At 42.1% G+C, this 17,321-nt stretch overlaps 1 protein-coding gene across 1 annotated transcript in view; it reads left to right on the top strand.

Moving 5' to 3' along the window:
* Positions 1–17,321, top strand: part of ncam2 (neural cell adhesion molecule 2) — a 310,228-nt gene that overhangs the window by 257,533 nt on the left and 35,374 nt on the right. The window contains exons 9-12 of the mRNA XM_030066462.1: positions 7,304–7,454; positions 10,444–10,631; positions 10,777–10,873; positions 14,052–14,225. Of these exons, the coding sequence (XP_029922322.1) occupies positions 7,304–7,454; positions 10,444–10,631; positions 10,777–10,873; positions 14,052–14,225 (610 nt within the window). The remainder of the gene's footprint in view (positions 1–7,303; positions 7,455–10,443; positions 10,632–10,776; positions 10,874–14,051; positions 14,226–17,321) is intronic.

The following is a 17,321-nucleotide window of genomic DNA, read 5'->3' as shown; positions in this document are numbered from 1 at the left end:
TCCGTACATATTGGCTTCTCTGTACCCTTGCAGAAGTATGGCCTACAAACTCTCCTCCCCTCTTCATCCTTCTCGTCTCTGTCCGTAAAGTTGAAGTTGCAGCCGCACGAGCCCTACACGCACATGCACATATTCACCTTGATCCATGTTCTTTGAAAAGGAGTGTTCAACATTTTTTTTATTAAACCACTAGGTGATTGTCATCTCCGGGGAAATCAAAACGTGCATTTGTTATGATTAGCTCTCAGCACAAAGAAGCGGCAAGAACCTTGAAGTTAGTTTTGAGGGCACTCGTTAATGCTTTCAGTTTACACTTTGTGCCTCAATTTGTGTCAGCGACACTGTGTGCAGTTCACATGTCCGAGTCCCTCTTATGAATTTTTTTTTTTTTTTCTGCGAGCATCCATTATTCACTCCGCCACAGTGCAAAAGAATAGCGTCAGAGATCACAAATTGATTGAGGTGCAGCTACATGTCCTCGGAAAAGTAATTATTTTGGAAAAAGCTGCCATCGATATCAAAACTGTTTGTGCTTCCATCACTGTTTCCTGGCAGGGGGCTGACGCTTCCACAGAGGCAGTAAAAAAAAAAAAAAAGGAAAAAAAAAACAAAGATGGCAGCTGTTCTTTTTGCTTTGGAAAAAGGTCACTGCAGAGATAAATGAATGTGTGCATTGGCTCGAATCGCGCGGGGTTGATAAATCACAGCTGAAAATGAGAGTAAGTGCTTCTCTTCCCACAGCAAATGCAATTATGGAAATGCGGAGTGCAAACCAACACACCTAAACATACGCAAAGACAAACACAGCTTCTGTAGCGCGAGGCATGATGGATGGCCATAGTCATTTAGGTTTAAGGCAGGATGTTCCTCTCTCAATTTGCTCTCCAATCTGCATATCCAGTCTGCACCCACTCTCCTGTTGTTGAGAGACATTAAGCTTCAGAGGACCCACTTTTACCCACTGCATAATGTTATTTCTATTCTTTTCATTCTTTGTCATTTAACACCGTAACCCATAATGGGATACAATTGCTGGAATTTAATTATGAACCGAGGGAGGATTTTGGTCAGGATATTGTTTGACTGCACCGTTGCCTTTGTTCTTTTCAGGCAAAATTCAAACATCCAAAGCTAAGAAGGAACCGATGTTACCACTGTGTACTTGTCCTTGATTTAGTACTGACGTTTCTGATTCAGTACACTTCAGCTCTACAACAAAACACAGAACCTCAAAGGCCATCCAGAAGTGAAACTCTGAATTTCACATTTATTGGCACCAGCTTTAGCTCTTATCAATGGATTTTTTTTTTTTTTTTTTTTTTAATTCAGCCTGGCCGACAGCCCCACTGAAATCAAGATAGTGCGAGGCTAATGACTCCCACTTCTCACTTCAAGTCATTATGTTAAACAAACAGGAAATGCTACCCATAGGACCCAAACCACTGCATGCACAGAGGTGAACATGGTATCGAACATCTTGTCTCAGTCTGAGTACATTGGTAAAAGGGTATTTTGCCCAAAACATTGGAGTATTCCTTTAAAGAAAAAGCAGTACTTTAGTTTCAGATGCCATCACGCTGCTTCCTTCAGCTAAGGTTTGGTCTTATCCTCACTTCCCAAACTTATTCTCCAGTCGTAAAGGTATTATGAAATGTCAGTGTGCTGTTGTAAGAGGGCTTGTCACGAAGCGATGGTGGTCGCGGATTAGTCTGATGCACTACGGAGACCCAAGGTTCAAGCCTCATGCTCAGCTGTTTAAATAAGCAATAATTTCCTGTTAGACTAGTGTGATTCCAGCTCTGACATTTACAGCTGACATTTTTGATATCTGAAAATTCCTCAACATTTGGAGTATTATGGAAATTAATGCTGGTGCAGTTTTCGGCCGAATTCCATTTGACAGATCACATTTCAGATTGCCCCTCACGTGGTCATTGTAAATACACACCCTCTGTCATTCTTGAGGTCTTGCGGATCAGATAGAGAGAGGCTTTCGCTCCCCACGGGCCTTTTCATATTTTTACACATTTGTTATTTCCTTTTTTTTTTACTTCCTCTACCTGTCTGTCCCTTCATCTCCTCCATCTCCTCTGCAGCTTGTACTCCCCCAACTTACCCATTTCTTTAGCTTTTATCTGTGTGTTTTCTCATGTCGCTCAATACCCATGTGTAGCCTGTTTGTTTGTATGTCTATGTGTGTGTGTGTGTGTGTTTGTGTGAGAGCACGCAGTCATGGGATGGTGCATGTGCATGTGTGGATGTTTGTACGTGTGTGTTTCGCTGTGGGGCTTCATGTCTGGCCTCACTCCTTACTCATTCCTCTGAGCTGCATATCAAACAGGCTATGCTTTAGGGGCTGAGTTCGTCTCTAGACACAGACCCTGTCAGTTGGCAGAGAGAGAGAGAGAGAGAGAGCGAGAGAGAGAGAGAGAGGGAGAGGGAGAGGGAGAGAGAGAGAGAGAGCAGGGTTAGGAGAAATTTCCTGACTCAGAGCCTCCCTCCTGGAAGATTTCCTCTCTTTCTCCTCCTCCTCTCTCATCCCCTCATCCTTCCCATTCCCATTCAACACACATTCTCCCAATCCCATTGACCTCAGCTGGCAAAGCAAACAAGCGAAGTGTGCAGCAGCGGCACAAAGAGACCAGAACCGAGCTTTTAAAAGCCGCTTCACCCCATTGGTTGATAGCATTGCGACGATAAGAGCAAAGATAAGCCATTCTAAACAGGATAATGTTGAGGTCGACTCCGCGCGACAACATAAAGAGAGAGTGATTCAGAAGAGGGGGATTCACGGGCGAGGCTTATGGGGCTTAGACACATAATGACTATTAACAGAGGCAGGGGGCTGGCAGCGGGGCATTGGGAAGGGACCGGATGTGCATCGATTATCCAGGGAAATCTATGAAGGAGCCGTGCAGCATGAGCACACACTCGCGTGCGTGTACACAAACATATGCAAACAGCTTCCTATGCACACACACAAAAATATAGAAAGCATGTGTGCACACTTATGCATAAACACGTACTGTACACAACCTCAGACACAACTGTAGAGGGGATGGTGACAAAATTATGCTGAGTTCTCTTACATACTGTAGTGTGCAAGATTCACTCATACTATATTGGAGCACATGTTGTGCAGAGAAAATGGATTTGTGTCATTGCATAAATAGTACAATGAAAAGGCGGAAATAGGAAAACCAGCAGGGTAAACGGGAAGGGGAGAGGATAAATATTAACATGCACATTCTTATTTAAAAGAAAAACTTTTTTTAAGATAAAGTGCTTAAGAGCAGGGGAGAAGGGGGCACAATCAGGTGAGGCAAAGTGTAGGACTGCATTAACCTTATCGACTTAACAGTATATCTGTTGCTGACTGATACAATAGTGACTCGATATAAGCTTTTTATATTGGCTCACTGCAGCAAATCTCCATTTCAACAAGTCATTTAGTCTCATATTCAGTCTTGGAAATATTGTTTTTCTTCAAACAAGTGAGCAAATCTGCCAGTGGGATGAGATAATCCCACGTGTTCCTAATGCAGTTTCACATATTGAAACAAGACAGAGTAAGACAGATTAGCCCAGTAGCATCAAGAAAATGACACTTGATTCAAGAAAATTCTGTGAACAACTTGATCAACATTGGAGAGAAGTGGGAATATCTCATCTCACTGTCAGATTTTTCACTCTTTTAAAGGTTAAAGGTTTTAAGACTTGAGATTTGTTGCAGAGTTGTTTTTAAAAACTCAATGTCTATAATTCCTTCCCAGGTAAAAAGCCCATGAACAAAGGAAGAGACGTGTTTTATGTTTTCTGCAGCAGCAACAGGGTTGTTTGGAATAAAGAAAAGAACAACTGGGTAGATAACATGAGCACCAATAGCCACCATGGTTGGACAAGCCTAGAGAAGAGCGCCACCTACAGAAAATCTAAGAAAAAAAGACGTCACAGCTCTGAACATGCTGATTAATCAATCGGAAGTGGAGAAACACAGCAGTAAGCACTCAGCAACAAAGATGTCACCATAACCAAAAAGGCGAGCATCTCATGGATTATCACTCTAACTATGCAAACCCCCATAGGATTGTGGGATATCTTATTCCTAAATAGGCTTATTAGGAGCCCGCTGTTGTTCCTCAGCCCCGGGATGCTGTAGCATTGTTGTTTTAGCGGTTAATGTTTTTTTTTTTTCCCATTGTTTGTTTTAGTTCCAATTCCTTTATTAGGAGCAAACCCACTACACTAAATTGAGAGCAATCCTAGATTAACTCTCAGGCCCTCAGCTGAACAAGTTCCATTGTCCTCCACTCTAATGCTGTCCATCTAAGTTGACTTAATTGACTAATTAGAAGGCAATAATGTGGGGAAAGCAACCCGGCAATCAAAAGCACATTTCCAGTCAAAATGTTATGATTAGGACAAAGAAGTTCCTCAGTCAAGCCCCTAATGCTGTTCTCTCTCTTAAAATCCCCAAGGCTGAATTTTGTCCCAAACGTCGCTTTAAATCCACAAAGCCTCTGTGTGTGTGTGTGTGTGTGTGTGTGTGTGTTTGTGAGCATGTGTCTGTGTGGATTCATACTTTATGTCCAGTGTTTCACTCCCAAGATAATTTCCTGAACGTGTTCGTCAGACGTGCTCGTGTCAGCTTCCCCGCCTTAACAGGACGCTCGTTTCTCTGCACAGAGCAGATACACCATGTGCACAAGCATCTCAGATTATACAAGCCGGTCTATTTCAGCATTACTTAACCAGTGACAGTGCAATCATGATATGTTGCTACTATCTTTGATGGCCATGTCTTTCTGCACTCAAGGCTTCAAGAACCCAGCATAGATTGCCACTATAATATATGCCGTATGCCATTTGGCGGGTACTTATACTGAAAATACCCCACGGTGTTCTTAGACTCCATGAATAATAAGGAGAACTGAGCTCAAACTGTTTCCTATTCAGTGTAGTGCCTTCCTTATAGGAGAGGGAATGGCCCTCAGTCTAATTCACAATTCTGATTATCAAAATAACTTGTTCATCGCACATATTCTTTGCTGCATGGAAATAATGATGCAGACTAAAGGTCTCGCTCCCCGAGTTCATCAAGTTCATTAAGTGCTCACTGAGATGCTGCAAAGTTATTCTGTGTGAACAGGAGTGCGTTTTACATGTGTACACCTAGAAATGTAGCAAAGCAGAAGAGTGAAAATACTGAGGCATATTTAGAGTCTAGCAAGTGATTGACTTTAAGAACAGTTTTTATAACCATAATGAACGTCAGTGTGGTTATAAATGCATGTCTGTATGTTGAAGAGGGTTAGTATTACAGGAAAAACATTTTACTTCGCTCGCTCAGACAACTCATGGGAACGTATCATTATTAATATATTACAGTGAAATGTGTATAAAGAGTAATAGTCGCATGGCATCAAGAGTGATTTGATCACTGCCTGTGAGCTTGTGCTTGAGCAAGTTGAGTGAAATGGGTAGTGGCAATTGGTACCTTAACCCCCTATTGACAAACCTGTAATCAGAGCTTACAGGTGGATGCTGGGGTGGAGGTGGGATTGCAGATTGCAGCAGCAGGCAGCAACATGGAGGAGCAGAGGGTGAATAATTGCAATTTGCTGGTTTAAATAGACCACATTATTCGGATGGAGGGTTTGATGTGGATGCCTTGAGCAAGTGTGGGTCACGTGATGGCGAAGCGGCTTGCGCTGACTGCCTGAACTCGCTTGCAGGCTTTTGGCATGGATTCTGCAGTATGGGGCTACTAATTAAATGATGTTAAAATACTGTGGTGGTACTATTTGCTGTTTAACAAGGTTCTCTGTGGGAAATAATCTCACCAGAAAAACAAACTAATCAGAACTGGCCCCAGTGGTTTTTATCACAACTGGTCCTCATCAAAAATCAACCAATCATTTAGAGGGTGAAATTCACATCCGACCCCCCAATGCTTTAGCAGTTTCGTGGGACAGCAGCCATTGTTAATGCCAGGGAGGAGAGAAGGGCCACCAATACGAGGAGGCAATCAGCAGCCAATGGCTCATTAATAATGATTGAATGCCTTCAAAATGGCTTGTTGGGTTCTAGGTGCAAGAGAAGCCCTGGAAAATAAGCTGGTGGAATACTTTCCTCACAGTTTTCTTTCATTTAAAGTGATAGTTTGGGTTCCAACTTTGACCTGTTGGCGCCCTACCTGTCGTGAGAACAAGGGCTTCACCGGGACTGTTCCTCCCCAAAATGAATGCAACTGTTCCCGGCCCACCAAACAACACAATTTTAAACAGCGACCCAATGCTGAAGAAATGTTTTGAAGGATGCACAGCAACACACGTTTGTTTGAGATTCATTATCAGCACTCTCTCAAATCCCCTGGCTTCCAGACCTGTGGAACTGCTTTCTTTCCTAGAGCTGCCAGTCTTATGTTCTACATAGACTCCATTTTTAGTAGCTTCTTCTCTCCTCTGACTTCAGACTGTCAAGTGTTGTGCCTTTACTGGAATTTATCTTGCTTTGTATGATGCAAAACATCTTGTGATTCTGGACAAGGTTGTTGTGTGAATCTCCCCATTGTTCTCCCAGTGTCTTCTTTCCTCAGAGACTCTCGGTGCCCTAGCAACCCTGCCTGGAAGGATACACCCCCCAACTTTATACAAAAGACTTTGCTCAGCGTCACACTTCAGAAATCTGCGCTGACCTTTCACTGTGTTTTTCTCTCCATGCATGCATGCTCCATTAAAGAGAACAGACGATCAACACTCGGTGGCAAGAAAATCTTTATTTTTTTTAGTTTTTTCATTCATCAGCGACATGATGAAAAACCCACCATAACTGACCTTGATGTCAGCTACTTACCCAAATGTCATTGCATAGTTCTGAAAGTGCATCAAGTGAAAGTTCATGGCAGTGCCGTTGAAAAGTAGTTTCTAGGGGTGACGGAGGTTATCTGTTAGGTAACAATCCCACGGCCAGAGCAATATCGTGTCTGAAACAAAGATGCTTCTGGGCAGTTTTTTCTCATTACGAGTGAATGTCGATTACAGGAATGATAGCCTCGTCTGCTGTAATTGACCCGTTGCTTCAAATTGATACCATCTGTCTTCATACAGATGTAATGACCTTGTAATAAATCGGCAGTTTATTGCATTAACCCTGACTCCGTGTGACAAGTCACCATTGCCTGGAAGGAGGGGAGGGTCAAAATGGATCAAGTGGCTGACATTCATTGCCAGGTACAAAAGTTGGCTGAGCAACTTCATGTGATTACTTGACTTTAAGGTGTGTTTTGTGTGTGTGTCCTCAGAGCCAGGACGGACGCTTCGAAGTTCGCGGTCGCCATGGCAAGTCAATGTTGACCATCAGCGGCGTGAGGCTCTCTGACTTGGGTCGCTTTGACTGTGAAGCCCTCAGCAGGATCGGAGGCCATCAGAAGAGCATGTTCCTGGACATTGAATGTGAGCATTGTACATTTTTGATCAATGCTTGAAAGAAGGCTATATGAAAGGGTATGAAATCCCAGATTTTTGGTTGAACCACCTAGAGATGCCATGAGGTGCAACCATCTCTCTCGTAAACCCCCTGTTCCTTATGCAAACTACAGACTGTGGACAAAATAACAGAGACTCCACCACTTACTGGTATTTATCGGTCATGCACACACACATAATCGCACACACTCATGCTGTCACGCGGAGCAGAAAATGTAAGATACAAGGAACATGTGAGCTCCTTGCAGTTATTAGAGTTCAATAGTTCAGTATAGGGCTGGGAGCTATGGATGAAATCAAATATCACAATGGCAGGCAGGTAGAGGCAAATAACAGAACAGCTACAACAGTCTAATAAATTCAGAAAATTGCATCCCTTTACTGTAATGCAGCCTTTAAAACCAGGGGAAGACAACACCTATGCCATATCACAATTAGAAGTCCCAGACGTTATCTAGTAATATCACAATATCGATATAATATTGATATCTTGTTCAGCACTCATTCGGGAGTGCCTCGTTTTAGTATTACTTTTAACACTCTGCCTATTTTGCCTTATCAAGAACAGCAGATTAATATAACAGCAGCCCTTCACACACACATACACACACACACACACACACACATAACCTCACTCGCCACACACCCCACACAGCTTCCAGAAGGGTTAATTAGTGAGCGGAAATCCTGCATTGCCATTCGGTTTCTCACCCTGACAGCTCCCTGCTTCCCCATGAACACACCCATTCCTCAGTGCTGGTTGTTTTGGGTTATTTGGGTTGGCTATCCCCTGCCTAATGAGCTTTGAAGCAAAGATCTCCATTTTGGCCTTGGAATGATTAGGTTCATTGCGGGAGCAGCTCTGTGTTGCCTGAAAGAGACCAACAACAACACAAGCAATGCAGGAGGGGGAAAGTGCAATTTGGTGGCAGCCTTTCCCCCTTTTGAATCTCAAAGAAATGAAAAGGAGGAGGAGCCCACAAATGCTGTTCTTCCAGTTACAGCACAGCAACAAAATACCCATCTCTTCAAGACATTTAGTTTCATAAATCTTTTTTTTTTTTTTTTTTTTTTTTAAACAAGGTAAGAAATCTGCCAGTAGGATGAGATAAATGCTCTTCTTTCGGATGCCAACCAAATTCTTTCCATTTTTTTTTCTTGATGCAAACAAAACTGAAACAAGTAAAAATGCATTGGAAATAAGTGTGATTATCTCATCCCACTTGCACTTGTTCGAAGAAAACAAAAACAAATTCAAAAACTGCAATTGAATTGAATTGAATTGAATTGAATTGAATTGCAGTTTCTAACGTGATTTCAATCCTGAAGTAGAGTACTTGTCTTGGTCTTACAATTCAGTTTTTATTTTTTTATTTGCACTAATAGCTTTTCTGTTTTCACTGCTAGAAAAAGTTAGAGTTAGTTAGAGTTATGCGCCAGTGCATTTTAAAGAATATTAGAGCAGCTTGCCATGGAGCGTGGCGCTGTTGTCATGAAAACTTCACATCAATTTGGCTTCAGTTGAATAATTACATGATCCCCTGTAGACTGAGAAAAGAAGGCGACTGTCATTTTGGACATGTGAGGTTTTCACCTAACAGTGACAATATGCACTAACAGTGCTCATGTTTTGTGTGCTTAACCACAGAAAAGAAAAACAGTACATTAGCATGCATCCACTCTCCAACCCCGAGGCAAAGTTGCTGTCATAATGCCATAATCTCGCTTAGGTGGAGCCACAGCTGACAACTTCCTCTGCCTCACGCTGGAGTCCCCCGTTCCACAAAGACCCAGCCTGTGAGTCTGAGTGTGGCGGGGCTGAGCCAGCCGTTGCCACCAAACTAATGAACTCATTTACTAAGTCACTGCAGGCTGCAGGGGGATAACACGTCCTCGCCTGTGACAGAGAGCCAGGCATCAATCTCTTTAATGGAATCCTGCAAGCGAGCATAAAACAACCATAATGCCTCTCCGACTGGGCCAGGCTGACTGGGCCGAGAGAAATCCACACGACAGCTCGCCGCTCCGATCGGCCATTACTGCCCATCCTATTTGCTGGGCCAAATGAGCTTCTGTATGCATCTTTTATTTTTATTCTTGGGGAGATTATCGTAATGGAGATTTTTTTTCCCCCTAGTGTGAGGTGGCTTCAATTAAGTTTAAGTTTTTCTTTTTTAACATTGCAGAGGGAGCCCAGGAAGTGTTAATGAAATGCTTTTTCTCCTCCCTTTGAGGTATCGGCGGGATAAGCCCGGGCAAGTCATTTTTCTGTCTTTGATCATACAGCACGGCTCACCTTCGGTTTGAGTGTTTAATTGGCTGCCACAAATTTGAGCAACACCAACAATTACTCTTTTACATAATGCAATTTATGTCTCACACTGGTGCACCGGCTAGGTAGCAAGTATGAGAATTGATATCTGTGTTTTAGGGCCGCGCCATAAATCATTAGTTATGAATACTGTGGTATGAGACTAGATTTAGGCTGGGACTGTCGACATCGTTATACTCTGACATGACATAAGAGTTCTCTTTTCCTGGCTTTAAAGGCTGCATTACAGTAAAGGGATGCACAATTTTGAACTTAGACTGTTATGGCTGTTCTGCTAATTTTTCTCAAACTGCTTGATCATATCCGCATTAGCCATGAATGACTATAAAAAAAAAAATCTTGTGTGTAAATATCTTATGAAAGCAGCAACCTTAAAATATCATAATGTCAATATTTAAGTATTCGATCAAAGATATTGTGATATTTGATTTTGTCCACATTGCCCAGCCTTAGTATCATTTACACTCTTCATTTTCATGTGATGTTATGCAGCAGGTTGTGTTTTCATTTCTGTTTAGACATTTTCAGCAAATTCTGTATTAGTATTGCAAAGTGTTATAATAACTTGTATCATGATAAGCGTGAGGTCCTTGCCAATATCCAGCCCTCATGTGTTTTGGGCAGATATACCAAAGTTCTTGACCAACCACACCATCTTCTACTCGTGGGAGGGGAACCCAGTGAACATCAGCTGCGACGTGATGTCCAACCCTCCCGCCACCATGCTGTGGAGGAGAGAGCGCTTCACCATCTCTGCCGAGGGAACCGCAAACACGAGGGTGCACAGCGCAGAGGGCAGGTCTCTGCTGGAGGTGGGCGCAAGCAGAAACTGTGTTATTTTACCCTCACAGTCATGCCCAAGGGACACATCGCTTACAAGGATCAGAGAAGTTGAATTGGTTCAAGCTTTGATCTGATGTCAGCTTTTGTCATTTTTGTTGTTTTACTTGACTCTAGGTGACACCCATGTCCGACAGGGACTTTGGGCGCTACAACTGCACGGCCCGCAACAACATTGGCGTACGATACCAAGAGTTCATCTTAGCCCAGGCAGGTGAGTGTGCAAATTATTTTCATCTGAGCAAACCACAAACTAATAGAAGCGGTGACACTGACATGAGCGCCACTGTTTAATCTCAAGTCCAGATGCTGTGGAGCCGGAGACCCCAGGCCTTTTGAATTTAGTGCTCTCACAGCAGCACCAGCCATTCAACAATTTTGTAACCCTCTAGCTCTCAACTAATGGCAATAGCCTTATTTGCAATTCACGTGAAGATAAATTCCACTACAACTCCCAACCCCTATTCAGCCTAGCCTAATCTCAAATAGTGCTGGCTGATTTACCATACCCCTCGCTATTTACTGAAGTACCCCCTAATTTACGGTAGCGCAGGCTAATACACAATAGTGCAGTTCAATTTTCTTTAGTGCAGATTGAATTGCTCTGGCTAAGGAGAAAAGTAGTGCGTAAAAAGCTGACTTGTAGGAAACAATGTGTTTTGGAAGACATGCAAATATGCACAGATGCATGCAGATACTCACACACACACACTCACAGGCCCGGAGAGGGAAGACTGATGATTTCAACCTGGCTAAAACTCATCAGTTCCTCACACGCCATCTTCAAAGGTAATCACTGAAGTGTGTAAAAACCTGCAGGTAATAGCTACAAGAAACTTCCAAAAACAGATGCTGGCATCCACCTCGCTCCTACTTGTGAAGGCGTTTCTGGTGTATTGAAGTGGGACCATCTGTAATGATGTTTTTCAATGTTTTTGAATATGTTTTTGTTTTATTCAAACTAAGACTTTTTTTTTTTTTTTAGCACCCCAGTGTGTCCTCAGATTTGGATCTAAAACACAGTCACAAAGGACAAAAAGAAAGATGCAGCTGTGAGAGTGATGTCAGTGATGTACTCGCCTCAAACTAAGTCAATTATGTTGAATTGCTTTCAGGGCTTAGAGTTATTATGGCAATAATATCAGGGAGGGCATTCTTTACTTTGATTATGGGCATGACAATGATGCAGTACCATCGGCAGCGCTAAAAGTACCTGTATTTATGGTTAAAAAAACAGCTCAAGGGTATTATGGCATTTATAGTGCAGGCGCTAATGCATGTGTATAGTCTGAAAAGTTTTCCTCAAAGTAGCAAACACATTAGAATAAAAAGCAGCAGAAAACAAGAAAGATTGCTGACATGCTCCCTGGTTATCTCAAGGACGGTTGTTTTTTAAAGGAATTATTGCCAGGGTTGGAGTGCATTGTGGCCAATAAGAATACTTGACTGAAACAACCTGTTGCATCGTGGTAAATTAACGTGTTAATGATGTATCAGGGTAATAATTCACAAGGTTTTCATATAAAAAAAAAATCCATTATGTTGCTCTATCATCAATTTAGACCACACAATATAGTGATTCACACAACAGCCAGTTCATTATAGCTTTTCCACAAGAACTTTGCTGCACAGGAAGTGAGTCAGATGCAGCAACAACCTTTTGTTGGAAATAACTAGAGGAAGGAAGGATGAATACATGAAGCCACAGCCCACACTGAGTGTTTGTGTTACTTCAGGGACGTAATGATCACTCATCACCAAAGGTTTAACCATAATCAAGAAAAACAAGATTCTTGAGGATTATCACCACTTTAATTATGTGTCAGTGTACTAACTTTTTTCTGATTAGATCTATTAAGCTATACATGGGCACATCTCGCTGGTAAATGTCTGAGTACGAGCAACTGTGCAATATTAGCTGACAAATTTGACATTTTGTAAGTGGTTGAAATAAGAGATTCAGACGCTACTGGCATCTCTGTTATCCCAGTCTCATCGTTTCTACTCATCTGCTTTCGACTAGATTAAATGTATAAGAACAACAAGCTATTATTTCCTAATTGTTTACTAAAACTTGATTGTTTTATTTTATCTTAATCATGTTTAATATGCATAATAGATTATTTACCTGGATTCTAGACCTACTTTTGTTTGTTTTATTTGTTTGCTATAAATCAAGACAGGAGGTACAAGAGAAGCTGGTCAAGAAGATCTGGGTCACCTGTCCAATTTTCTTGTCTCTGATTGGTTGATGTTGTAACAGTGCCAGCAAAGTTTGCTCTCTGATCGAGCTTGGCTAGAGGTCCAACTGGCAAATTGTTTTCAGTGCAGTTCCAGCAAAACCTGGCAGCAAAGTTTCCCTTAAAGTTGAACCAAAAAACTGCCCTTGTCGCGAGTTTTAAAGATGCATTTGAGCCCCAAAAGTCTAGTCTTCCTATCTGATTTTTGAAGTGGCATGCAAGTGAATCTCCTTCACCTTTTGGGTGTTATCTAAGTGTAGCTGAGAGCTGGTGTGTATTGTCCTTGCCTTCCTCCAGTACAAACAGCCTGCAAGGTGAAACAGAGGTGTGTTGAAAATCAACTCTGAAAGCGGGGTTTGTTATGGACCTCAAAGGATTAAGTTGTTTATACATAGAGGTATATGTGTGCGCGTGGAGTTTTGTGTTCCTGCCTCCATGCTTTTGTGTGCATGCATACTCAAATATAATTGTGGATGCAGTTCACACAATTCTGAAAGGCCTTCATGTCGAATAGAAGATTCCATTTAGTCGGCTTGAGCCCTTTTTGCTCAGTGAAATTTAAAGAAAAAAAAAACAAGTTCTTTTTTTTCCTCACCCAAATAACTATTGAAATCACTGATAAACAGGCTGATTATTTCTGAACAAATAGTGTTAACACCTGTCTGCCATTGCCAGAGTTGTTGCCATGGAAAACTGTGCACTATATTTCAATGCAGGGGTTTTATGTGAATGGCACTTGGGTACATTTTCCTCCTTCAGCTTGTCAACATGACTCCATAAAGAGTCAAGTGATTTGCTGCCCTTGGAAATACACATTCTTTTCCAGTATTGGGGATTTTTATTGATAACTTTTTTTTAGTTGGTAATGATAATGGAATAAATAAACTTGCTGAAAAATATAACAAAGAAAACATTAGTATTGTGTGTATTGTGTTGCCTGCACTCACCCAGCTGTTTGAAATGTGGTTTTGTGATTAACAGAAGCTACATACAGCATATACAGCCCAGTCGCCTGGAAAAAATGCTTGCATTTTACATTTCTGCAAACCAAGGACACTTTGAAATGTCACATTTATGGAGTGTTTATGAGGTGAAATAATGCGGTGGGAATGCCGTGTATATCTGACACTTGTCATCTCTCCGCGTTCCAAGACGTGCCATCGAACCCATACTCGGTGCGTCTGTCAGCTGTCTCCCAGCGCCTGGCGACCGTCACCTTCATGAAGCCCGACTCGCATGGCGGCGTGCCCATCAGCTACTATCTGGTCCAGTACAAAGAGGTTGGCTCGCAGGACTGGAGGGACGTGAAGTCACACAGCGTCCAGAGTGAGTGACAGTCTTCCTCTTTTCATTATGTTAAAAGTGCATTAAGTGAGATTTTCCGCTGCTGTGTCCCTTAACACACAATGACCGTAATGTATTATTATAGCTCACTTTGCAAAATGTTAGGAGCGCTTTACTGCTGAGTCGCCCTCCACTGTGTACAACCCATGTCTCAGTGGTCAAGAGGACTAAAATATTCTGTAACCTGTGTCCTCACCTTTCCAGTTAGTCTTCATGACTGAAATAGACTGGTTGAAGTCAAACAGGAACTGGGTTGGAGGATGTGCTTCCTCTCAGCTTCATCCCATCAATCAGCTGTTGTGGTTGTTGGGGGGAAACGCCAACCCCCTAAGGAGAAATGACAACTTTCACCTGGATTCACCTGGCCAGCCTGTTTCATAGACAGAGTGTGTCACCTTAATACTTTGTCCACTTAGAGTTAATGGAGATGCTGATCAATATCAATGACTCGATATTTAATTCACAAGGAACTGACAGTTCTGGCCTCCAAAACTCTTTTTTTTAGCCCATACTCTTCTTTGAAGTAAAAACTCCTGGTCAGTTACATCATTTTGTCCGTTACAGGCCAGCGTAAGCCAGAAACCTGTTAATAATGTTGCACTTCCCTGACTGCTTATGGTTGATGAAAGTCCTGGCAGACATCGATTACTTACTTCCCCTCAAACAAAATCAAAAAAGCAGGTAGTCGCTGCTTTTACTTTCAAAACACCATGATTCTGTTAACAGAGGAAATGCATTTCAGTCAGGTACCTTCAGCAGACGTACCTGACAGAAACACTGCATTTCTTTGTTTATAGGTTTGACAAGTTATTGCAGTAGACATCCTCCTTTCTTTTTCTTTACCTTTTGCCCCTTAAACTTACAACAGATTTTCTTAAGTGAACGCATAGAAGAAAATCCATATTTTTTCCATGAAATATTGTATTTATGTCATTGTTTGGGCCTGGCAGTAATGGAAGAATAACACACTTAAGCAAAACTGACCGGTTGTCACTGAAACATGAACTGCAGTCATGGCGGTAAGTGATATATGTTTTATAGAGGCTTTCTTTATACATAAATTCAAAGTCTTACATGGTCACTCATGCAAGAGTTTCATAACCTTTGGGCTGTTGAAACCTGTCGAAAACTACATTGTCCAATTACAAAAAACCCATGGCCACCAAAGAAAAAATAAGAATTCTTCTTTCTTGAAATCAATAACAGTCCAATAACACTGATACACTCACGCACAGTCCCACACTTATCTGGCATTTACTTATTAGACCGATGAGTTGTTCCCCCTGCGAGGTTCTGCCTTGCCATGGCAGATTAAGACCCCGCCGTGCCTGTCTGGAATTAACTAGTGTTTCTGTCTGTTAACCCCCCTCCTGCCACACACACACACACACACACACACACACACACACACACACATTGACCGGCCCTAGCCATCCATGAGCAGGGAGGCCGTAGCACTTGATCTGTCAAGTGATCCTTCAAAGCCTCTGCCCCGCTCGCCACCCCACTTTACCCGACCCCATCGACACGCACACACCCACATGCATGCACACACACACACAGTTTAGGTCATGACGTCCCTCCACCGTCTTGTGGGAGAGTGCCAGAACCCGTCAGAGCTGAAAGAGCACGCTCCCCTGCTCTTATGCTTTACGACTCCAAATTGATTTCTGAGCCTCTTGGAGGAAAGCATGCCATGATGTGAAGGAGTTCTTTGAAAATGGAAGTCAGAGGACGAATGGTCGGATGATAAGCAGGTCCGACAAACCTGAAGGGCTTATCGCTAATATCCCTCATTTCAGAGTCAATTACAATATGGAGATGCAGTAAGGTGAATACTAAACAGCAAGGTAGCTCTGGGACCGTATGTACAAAATAACTCAGCCGCACAAAGGGACAGGAGAGGCAGCCGTGACGTTCAACACATAGGAAAGAAACGGTGGGAAAGGATTTGAATTACATGAGCAGGGAAGAGACTTGTGGATAAACAAAACATAATTGGCTTTTGTGAATTGGGCTTTATTTGAATTTGCTGCATGTCTATTAAAGTTTTGCCATTTATTCAAGGTTAGCTGTAAAATATTAAAATAGTGAGCTGGACTAATTACTAGCCAGTAAGTGGCATAATTTAATCATAGAAGCCACTCCAGATCTCCTCAGTAGAAGACACTTACACAACAAACTCTTCAGTATAATGAGATGCCTGCACTTGTTTCGGTTGAATGGTTTTGTCCAAATCGAAATGTATCCTTGTATCCAGGAAAAGTAACCTACTCGGGTTGTAAATTGCAGAATTTGCTTTCAGTTCCAGGACTAAAGAACTGCAAAGCACCTATTACCATTCAAGTATTTAATTTGTGCAGACTGACAAAACAACAACTTTCACTCAAGCTCATTACACTGCAAACTCTCTGCAGGCTCTCTGAATAGTGAAGGCTATGTAAATAGATTACAGTGACCGTGGAATTTAAACAGCAATCTCTAATGTTCTGCGGTAATGAGATTTGCTGTTCTGTTCTGTAATCTGTGTAATCTACTGTATGTGCGCCACTGATCACCCTGCTTTCACTGTCTAATAGTCCCAAGTCTAGAGTGTAGCAATGTACCATTCATACGCTGTTTACTTGACCTTACAGTGCAATATCATGAGAGGGCAACTTCTTTTTTCTGCTGGGAAATGTGTTGCATTTAAATCTTTAGTCATTTGTCATTTGCTACCAAACAAGAGTTTGCAAAATCGTGTTTGCGCTGTTATGTCTTTATCTTGCATTTGCACACAAATAATCCTCTCATACTGTATATTATTAGTCTTTTTACCCTAGCGCTGTCGCTGCTCCTCTGTTTACATTTCATTTTAGGAATTTAGCTAAAGCTCTTACACTGAGTGACTTACAGAAAATAAGCTGGTACTTCAACAGGACACGTGGTTGTTCGTGGACACACACTGGCTGTTGTGGGGATCGGACCTCTGACAGCTCAGTTATATATTTACTGGAATATATCCAGTTTTATTATCATCTCTCAACTATAAAGAATGCTCTAAAAATGGGCTGAGCCAGACTTTATTCATCGTGCGTG

Source organism: Myripristis murdjan, chromosome 2 (genome assembly GCF_902150065.1).
Source record: "Myripristis murdjan chromosome 2, fMyrMur1.1, whole genome shotgun sequence".
Lineage (NCBI taxonomy): Eukaryota > Metazoa > Chordata > Actinopteri > Holocentriformes > Holocentridae > Myripristis > Myripristis murdjan.
Note: the sequence above shows the minus strand (reverse complement) of the source record. Positions and strands in the feature narration are given on the sequence as shown.